This window comes from Oratosquilla oratoria, chromosome 4, assembly GCF_046742065.1.
Source record: "Oratosquilla oratoria isolate Oo_2021 chromosome 4, ASM4674206v1, whole genome shotgun sequence".
NCBI classification, from domain to species: Eukaryota; Metazoa; Arthropoda; class Malacostraca; order Stomatopoda; family Squillidae; genus Oratosquilla; species Oratosquilla oratoria.
This window is the reverse complement of record NC_134780.1, coordinates 7,150,197-7,160,196: the sequence shown is the minus strand read 5'-3', so window position 1 is coordinate 7,160,196 and position 10,000 is coordinate 7,150,197. Positions and strand designations below refer to the sequence as shown.

The 10,000-nt window shown below is 40.2% G+C and overlaps 1 protein-coding gene across 2 annotated transcripts in view; it reads left to right on the top strand.

The window, feature by feature from the left end:
• LOC143024271 (lactadherin-like) overlaps positions 1-10,000 on the top strand; it is a 944,392-nt gene that overhangs the window by 571,893 nt on the left and 362,499 nt on the right. For both annotated transcript variants that reach the window (XM_076183060.1, XM_076183059.1), the window contains exon 4: positions 3,386-3,508. In XM_076183060.1, the coding sequence (XP_076039175.1) occupies positions 3,386-3,508 (123 nt within the window). The remainder of the gene's footprint in view (positions 1-3,385; positions 3,509-10,000) is intronic.

The window sequence follows — 10,000 nt, the reverse complement described above, 5'->3', positions numbered from 1 at the left end:
TCTTTTGTATATATATATATATATATATATATATATATATATATATATATATATATATATATTGGTGGAAAAAGAAGTCTCGGGTCTAGTACCGAGTTTTTTTAGTTTATTCTGACCGGTTTTGCTCTATGATTCTTCTGAAGAAGCAATGAGCGAAACTGATCAGGAATAAACTAAAAAAAAAAAAAAAAAAAACTCGGAACTAGAACCGTGACTTCTTTTTTCACATTCATCAGCATGTCACAGTGTCAAAGCATATATATATATATATATATATATATATATATATATATATATATATATATATATATATATATATATATGTATATTATACCACATTATGTGATTATTCATTTTTTGTGAACTTGGGTTTTTAATTGTGTATTTACATCAATTATTTCAATGGTTAAATATAATAAGGAAAGTGCCACCCGGTTAGGAAGTAATCGAGATAGTCTACAGACACGAAACTGACTAAACCCGATAGAAAAGAAGTTGATTAATTAAGATTGATCATTGCACTACGCGGATGCTTCTTCTGGTTGAATAAAAACACCTGGCAACAGACAAAACAAATTAATAAACAATGAATAGCATCAAAAGGTTTAACTCCTTCTTAAGACGATCCGAATCCAATAAGGACGGTTTCACTTGTTCTATGGCCACGTGGTTTCACCTCCTTATACAATGTCTTTGCACCCTGCATGTGTGCGTGAGGCTGCGTCAACCTGTGATGCAATCTTGACCCTTATTCTTCATTAGTATAAGGGTCAGTTTGTTATATTCTGACGACTCTGTGTACGCGGTTTGAGGAAGGACGAAGTGTCAAATGTATCAGCCAATTAAAACGTGCTTAAATTCTTCAGCCTTTATTTGAATAAAATCGACTGGCGAAGGGAAGAACGAAACATATGAACCGTTTCAACGTAAGAGGTCATAATGTACAGATAGTTCGCCTATTCAAAGACGCGTAATCTAACACAGTGAAAACCCACTCGGAGCAAGCTGCATTATTTACAAGTCCTTAAATACGAAACTAGTGTTGCTGTCCCTGACTATCCCAGCTATCTTCTTCATTGCGGTAAAGCTCTCTTTGCTGAGTGAAATATTCTGACGCAATACGACAAAGAGGTCCTATAGAAGAGAGCACCGAACCTAAAAAGGGGTATATGAGATAGCCTTAACACTCTCAGTACAGGCACGCCCCTACATCTGAATCAGGTTATCATTGTGTTTGTGAGAATATCTTAACCAGGCCCTAAACGATCAATATTTTTGCGCAATATTGTACAGTATTATTGACGATGTAGGGATGATATTGAAGGATGACACAATATATGGAAGACAATAAATGTTCAGCCCAAACGCGTGTGACTCTTCAGTACCATCCCCATACCGTCAATTAAACTGTGCAATATTATATTGTGAGGCCCACATTAAGGATGATGATTCGCCCACTTTATTAAGGATGATTATATATATATATATATATATATATATATATATATATATATATATATATATATATATATATATATATATATATATATATATATATATATACATATATATATGTATATATATATACACATATATATATATGTATATATATATATATACATATATATATACATATATATACGTATATATATACATATTAGGAGGCTAAGACAATGCCCCTTACAGGGAACTTTGTAGGATGGAACTTAAGTAACAATGCCCTTGGTCCAACACGCTGTTGGCAGGGTTCAAACTTCCGTCACCTTGACCTCCGCCGCAAGCAGCGACTCTCCAATCCACTTGGCGAGCAAGAATCCTTTTTACATAGGAAATAGAATTGATGTTAATGTTTACCTTGATATGCTTCATGTAGAATGATTATGTGGTGCTTTCCTGTGTTTTTTTAATTTAATTTTGTTCTATTTTGTTCTGTTTTAGCAACTGGTAATTAATTTGTTTATCTTATTTAACTTATTTGTATTCACCTATTCTACACATTTCATTGATTAATTTGTATTTTCATTTGCTTATTTATTCATTTACCTTATCTTATTAAATCTATCTATTCATAGTTGAGGATTTTTATACATTTGTTCCCCCACTTATGCATGCATACATTTTAACACACATATATACACACGATGCACACGCACACACACACACACACACACACACACACACACACACACACACACATACACACACACACACAAGCATATATATATATGAATATGTGCGTGTGTGTGTGCACGTGTGTATTTTTGTATGCCTGTTGTTATGTACACACACACACACACACACACACACACACACACACACACACACACACACACACACACACACACACACACACACACACACACACACACACACACACACACACACACACACACACACACACACACACGCACACACACACACACACACACACACACACACGCATATATATATATATATATGTGTGTGTGTGTGTGTGTGTGTGTGTGTGTGTGTGTGTGTGTGTGTGTGTGTGTGTGTGTGTGTGTGTGTGTGTGTGTGTGTGTGTGTGTGTGTGTGTGTGTGTGTGTGTGTGTGTGTGTGTGTACATAACAACAGGCATACAAACATACACACGTGCACGTTTGTCTTACTGGGGCAATGGTACCAAGTTGGCCTGCAAACTTAGTGGTCCCAAGTTCGATTCCGGCTCACAGCTGAGAATTATCTAAGCAGTGCAAGTCGCGCCCGTTCCTTTGGCAAAAAGTTGAGGTGTGATTGTATAATTTCACAGCTCTGTGAGCTCTGATTTCTCATCTGAGAGGCTAATAGCTGTCGGTCATAAGTCCAGCAAGTAATCCAAGACCATGGTGAATCACACACACATACACGCACGCACACACACACATACACACACACACACACACACACACACACACACACACACACACACACACACACACACACACACACACACACACACACACACACAAGCAAAAACAACCTTGTACACAGAACTAATCCCTCTCGCCTTGTACACTGTACACTAAATTCCCAACGAAAAACATTTGGGTTGTCACCCAAGGGAGCCGACTGAAGGGGCTATCATATTGGTCTATTTTATCTCCAACTTCCAATTAATCAGTAGTACCACACATGCTCCCGATTTTTTTTATTTTTTTTTTTTTTTTTGCCGTAGAATCACTGTAACAAACTATTTTGTTTTATGAACAAAAAATACCTATAATGGAGGAAAATTATTTTCCTCTAGTAAATCAGATTCCTTCCTGGAAGCTGTGTGTTGTGAATCAGCTCCAATAGTTGTAGAAAAAATTTAGCTAGTATGATAACTACTTTACCCCCGTGTCAAGACCTCCCTGATTGTTGTCCCTCTTCCTCCCCCTACCAGGTGACGGGCGTGCTGACGCAAGGGAAAGGTGACGACGAGGAATGGGTGACCACTTACCAAGTGTCCTACTCTCTGGACGCCTATCATTGGCACTACGCCCGAAACGATTACAACGACAAGAAGGTGAGTATTAGATCGACATTAGTGTTGTCTTCCGCGAGGAAGAGGAGAGGATACAAGGGAAGGAGGAGGAGGAGGAGGAGGAGGAGGAAGAGAAGGAGAGGATAGGAGGGAAGAAGGAGGAGGAAGAGAAGTAGAGGATACGAGAGAAAAAAGAGGAGAAGATAGGAGGGAAGAAGGATGAAGTGGAAGAGGAGAGAATAAAAGGGAAGAAGAAGGAAGAAGAGGAGGAAAGGATAGGAAGGAACAGAGAACAGGAAAAGGAGGAAAGGATAAAAAGGAAGAAAGGGGAAGAAGAGGAGGAGAGGATAAGACTGAAGAAAGAGGAGGAATAGGAGGAGAAGACAGGAGGAAAGAAGGAGGAAGAAGAGGAAAGGATAAGGGGGAAGAAGGAGAAAGAAGAGGAGGACAGGAGAGGAGGGAAGAAGAAGGAGAAAAGGAGGAGAGGATAGAAGGGAAGAAAGAGGAGGAATTGTAGGAGAGGATAGGAGGGAAAAAATAGGAGGAAGAGGAGAAGAAGATTGGTGGGAGAAAGGAGGAGGAAAAGGAGAGGATAGATGGGAAGAAGGAGGAGGAACAGAAGAAGGAGGAGAGTGAGATTAAGGAGAGGAACCATCAGGAGGAGAAGGAGGAGTAGGAAGAGGAGGAACAGAAGAACTAGGAGTGGTAGGAAGAGGAGGAGGAAGAAAAAAAATAGGACGAGCAGGATGACAAGGGAGAAATAGGAGCAAGAAGACAAGGCAAAGAGGACAAAGATAAGAAGAAAGAGAATAAAGAGGAGGAGGAGGAGAAAGACAAGAGAAGAGGATGATAATAAAGAGAAAGAGGAGAAAGAGAAGGAGGAATAGTAAGAGGAGTAGGAGGAGGAGGAGGTGGAGGAGGAGGAGGAAGAAGAGAAGAAGGAGGAGGAGATTATAGTAGAGGAGGAAGACCAGAACTAAGAACAGGAGTAGTAAGTAGCAGGAGATTGAAGTTCATGAGAGAGAAGTACGAAGAAGAAGAGGAAGAGAAAGAAAAGGTAAAAAAAAAAGATTAATAGACTAAGAAAACCTGAGAGGAAGCTACAGAAGGAAAGCAGATGAGGAGGAGGAAGAAGAGGAAAAATGAGAAGGAGAGAGAGGAGAAAAATTAAAGTTCAGGAGGAGAGGAGGAGAGGAAGAGAGGAGGAGAGGAGGAGAGGGGGAGAGGATCAGAGGAGAGAAGGACAGGAGAGGAGAACAGGAGAGGAGGAGGAGAGGAGGATAGAAGAGGACAGGAGAGAAGGGCAGGAGATGAGGAGGAGAGGAGGGTAGAAGAGGACAGAAGAGGAGGGCAGGAGATGAGGAGGAGAGGAGGAGAGGAGAAGAGGAGAAGAGGAGAAGAGGAGAAGAGAAAAAGATGAGGAGAGGAGAGGAGAAGAGGAGAAGAGGAGGAGGGGGATAGGAGGAGAGGAGGAATCAAAAGTAGGTGAAGGAATAAGTGATAGACAGGAGGAGGTAGAAAAGGGGGAGGAAAATGAGGAGAAGAAGAAAAGAAGCTAATTTGACAACTTCTTCGTGATCTTGATGTATCTTAAGGTCCTTGCTTCAAAGAAGACGACTCCTGTTGTCAGGCTGTAAGCTCCCTTCTCCCTCCTTACCCTCTCAGTTGCATTGAAGTCTCCAAACTTATGCAGGAATAAACTCTGTAAAACCGGTCACTGTTATGGTGGAACACGCTTCAAGGGAATCCCATGGAGGTAAATAAGACAATTTGGTCTCGTTTTATCCCTTTTCCAGTCTTTAGTCCGAGAAACGAATCGGGCATTAGCCAGGAAATACAAGTCTAAAGAACGCGCCACCGAGGTGGCGTTGTAGAGGATGTTGTGTAATACCTTAGTTTGTAGAGTAGCGGACCATTAATCAGAAAAACACCGATTCGACTCCTCCTTAGCCCACTTTAGTTTCCTGTCCAAGATCGCTCAAGATTTTCCACATATTATTCATATATCTTAACTTCCCATGTGGCTTCGTTCATGTAGAAGTACAGAGAATTTCGTGGATTTAGGATGTTCGAATTCCAGCACCATCAAGATAGACTCCTGAGAGATTTTGTGTCTAACATGTCAACGCAAAAAAAAAACAAAGTAAATTATGAATAGAACTAAGAAGAGTATTTTGCTTTTTACATAGAAATGACAGTTGTCTGACTTGACTGAAAGCAACAGATGTCACCTTTGTGTTATGTGCTTTAAGGGCCAGGATTTGTGATAGTCACCAGTAGCTGTTGGATTTGGACAATTACGATACAAGGACCTTTGTTAGCAACCAGTCTCTCTGTGGTTGCATAAAAACCCCAGGGCAATGATAGACGATCACCAACGACAAAAAGTAGAGAAGCTAGGTGAAGGTCATGGGATTTTAAGCCCAAGTATCACAGGAATGAGTGAGTGCTAGAAGGCAGTCTCACTGCGACACACTAATCAGACACATTTAAAGCGCAACGAAAAGATTAATGTAAATATCTTAAGCCCTTTTACTATGGAGAGCTTCCTTACTAGTGAATAAGATCACAGAACGACAATCACAGTGAAAACAAAGAAAAACAATTAAAAAAAAAAATCATGTCATTTATAGTTTCTACACCATGGCCATGTTTTTTTTTCTAGATTTTATTCAGCCTAACTTCAGAGGATTTGAGTCATCTCTTAAACCGATGAAATTGATTGGCATTGACTTGAACGAAAAAAAAATAGAAATAAAAATAATAACAAATAAATAATAGTAAAAAATCACCAAAGGGATTCACATAGGTCGGTAGTTGTTTTTTTTTCAGAAGACCTACAATTTTTTTTTCGAACTGAATGTTGTTGAGCAACTGTCCAGCACGACCCAAAAGGTCTAAGAACTCACCATTCCACTCCCATGCCGTGGGAAGTGAGAAACCCCTGGTAGAGTAAAACCCTGTCATTTGTGGTAAGCCGCTGGATTTTCCAAGTCGATGTTGTGTCGCCTCCCCGCCTGTCCAGGGCTGTCAGGAACCAACGCGACATAGACCACAACAGGTCCCAGGAATCGAACTCACGACCACCTGCTCGTGAGTTAGACACGGTATCTACTGGGCTACCGCACCTTGAAAGACAGCAAACAGAAAAAAAATGTATTTCCCGTCATTGTAACAACAGGAATAAATGAAGTAGTCTTAGTTCCATGGCAATGACACATACACACACACACACACACACACACACACACACACACACACACACACACACACACACACACACACACACACATACACAGAAAGAGATAGACTCGATGGTACGGTGGTACCATTTTTCGACAGTTAATTCACTGATCCAAGTTCGAGTCCCACCCAGGACCAAAAGAATTCAGCATTGATGCAATGCTGGCCGATATTCCAACTCTGGTGGGCAGGGAGTTGTGTATTTGTGTGTGTTAAGGTCACAGCGGACAGTATGTGAGCTCTGACCTCTCATCCGGGAGGGTAGTATATCTCGGTCACGAGTCCAACATATGATCCAAGACCATTGTAAATCACCCCCCCACACACACACACACACTCACACACACACTCACACACACACACACATTCTCCATTCCTCTGGTGTGGTTCATGCATTCCAGTTAGGCAATCAATATGTCGCCTCTGTACCCTTACTGACCTCAGGCCTTAAGACTCCAGTTGCATCCGGGAGGAGGATCTGGCTGGTCGGGGACAGACATGGAAATTGGGGGGACGAAATCTGCTTAGGGACCCCCGAAACTACTTTATCCTCAACCCCCAAAATCTACCACCAAACCAGAAGCACAGTTTTTTTTCCTCTTGTTTTTTTGTTTTTTTTTATGATGGTAGATTTTCAACCATTTACGTGAAAGATCCATTTGTAATGGGATTTTATTTTTTCTGCAATGGTATTTCTCCATTTTCGTCCCTTCCAGGGTTTAAAAAATGGAGCTCAGTACCAATATTCCAGCAGGTATTGGATCACTGTTGTCTGTTTAACTTAGTGTAGAAAATCTGTCTATTGAGGACCACAATGGAAATAAGCTTACATGCTTTTTTTTGTGTTATCCTCTGCATTTGTAATTGTTATTTCGAACTAAGATGGGAGGGAGGGTGGAGGGGTGTGGAGTGTTTTCAGGGATGAAATGGGTGGGAATGATTTTATGCCTTTTCCTTTTTGGCTACCTCCCTAGTAAGGGGGAAAAAGCCCTGGTATATGTATGTATGTATGTGTTATTTTCCTTATCTGCACTTCATGTATATTGATTCAATGCCAAATTAATCAATAAATTACAGTAGACCCGGCGAAGGATTCCAGGGAGATTGCAAAGGTGACCCGTTTCTCCACAGACATTTCTCTCATGCAGATCAACCACAATGCCTACTGGCCCACCAAAATTCCAGAATACGTTTTGAATTAATTTTCAGTGTTATTAAGGTATCAAAAAAGCAGTAACAGGAATGCAATCTGAAAAAAATGAGTTAAACTTTGTAATCAATCATGTTCATGATTATTTATAGTATGAAATAGAATGGTTAATTATCTGGCTGTAGAAAATCAGTGAGCAAAAGTATATGGGGAAGTTAGATTATATAATATTTCTAGGCTACATATTATGTATACTGTACTTATATGTATATGTATATGTATATGTATATGTATTTGTATATGTATATGTATATGTATATGTATATGCATATGCATATGCATATGCACATGCATATGTATATGTATATGTACTGTATATGTATATGTATATGTATATGTATATGTATATGTATATGTATATGTATATGTATATGTGTATATGTATATGTATATGTATAATGTTTTCCCTATCCAGAATCATTTATGGTAATGATACTGTATATTTTATGATATGAGTAGTTGTCATTATTCACATCAATGACTACGTCATTGTCATTGCCTACGTCGCAGATTAGGTCAACGACATACGTCATCGCTTACATCGTCGACACTGTTTGTCAGTCTTTGCCATAGTTAACGTCTTCGTTGTCAATGAAAGGTAAAAAATACAAGAAATCGTAACAGAAGAGAGGAAGAAATAATTAGAGTAAAAACAGAGGTGAAAGAATGAAAAGAAAAGAAAAGGAAGTAAAGGAAAAAATGGAGATCTAGGCAGAAGGGAACGGATAAGAAAGATAAGAGACAGAAAGAATAAGTAGAAAGAGGAGCAAAAGAGGAAGCGGAAGAGGAGAAGGAAGACAAAATTAAGTGAAGGGGGGATGTGGCGGCGTAGACAAACAGATAATGTAGTTGGGGAGAAAGGGGAATGTGGATGGGAGAAGAACTACGAAGAGGAATAAGACAAGGAGGGCGAGAAACAAGAGGAGTAGAGGAATTAGAAGAGAAGGAGAGGAGGAAAAAGTGAAGGAGGAGGAGGAAGAGAAGGAAGAGAGGACGGAGGGGGAGAAGGAGGAGAAAAGGAAAAGGAGGAAGAGAAGGAAGAAAAGGGGAAGGAGGAGAAGGAGGAGGAGAAGGAGAAGAAGAAGAAAAAGAAGGAAGAAGGAGGAGAAGGAGGAAGAGAAGGAGAAGGAAAAGAAGGAGGAAAAGGAGGAAAACAGGAGGAGAAGGAGAGAGATAAGGAGAAGGAGAAAAAGGAGAAGAAAGAGAAGAAGGAGGAAAAGAGGGAAAAGAGAAGGAAAAGGAGAAAGAGAAGGAGAAGGAGAAGGAGAAGGATAAAGAGAAGGAAAAGGAGAAGGAGAAGGAAAAGGAAAAGGAGAAGGAGAAAGAATAGGAGAAAGAGGAGGAAAAAGTGGAGAGTAAGGAGGAGGAGAAGGAGGAAGAGAAAGAGAAGGAGAAAGAGGAGGAGGAGGTGGAGGAAAGAAAGAGGGGGAAAAGAAAATAGGAAGAAATGAAAACATAAACAAACAAAAGAGGGAGGCGGGAGTGGTGGAGAAAGGGAGGATGGGGGAGGGAGGGAGGGAGAGGGAGAAGGTTGGCTTGGGGGCAGCAAATAAAGCAATACTTTTCCCAACATGATCCATGGGCTTACAAAGAAGAGAATGAATATGTGAGCAAATGAAAAAAGCGACGATGAGAAGGAAGAAGAGAAGTAGGATGAAGAAAATAAAAGAGGAGGGGAAGGAAAAGGAGATTAGGGAGGAGAGGAGGAGAGAGGAAAGAGGAGGAGGGGAAGGAAAAGGAGATTAGGGAGGAGAGGATGAGAGAGGAAAGAGGAAGAAGAGAGGAGGGGAAAAAAAGGAGAAGTAGAGGAGGAGCACAAAGGAACACAAAGGAAGAACAAACAACAGCAGGCCTACTGGCCCTAACGAGGCTGTTTGTGTTTATTATTCTAAGCTACAATTAAGAAAACAGGAGAACTAGGCAATAGAAGATAAACTAACATTACTGCTACCACTATCCAATCCAATTGTAGTTAAATGCCAGGCTGTCAAATATTTTATTGCAAGGGATAATATTTTATTTGCGGATTAGAGTCCAAGTATTTATCTTGGTGATTTTTAGATGTTGTTATTGTGTTACTT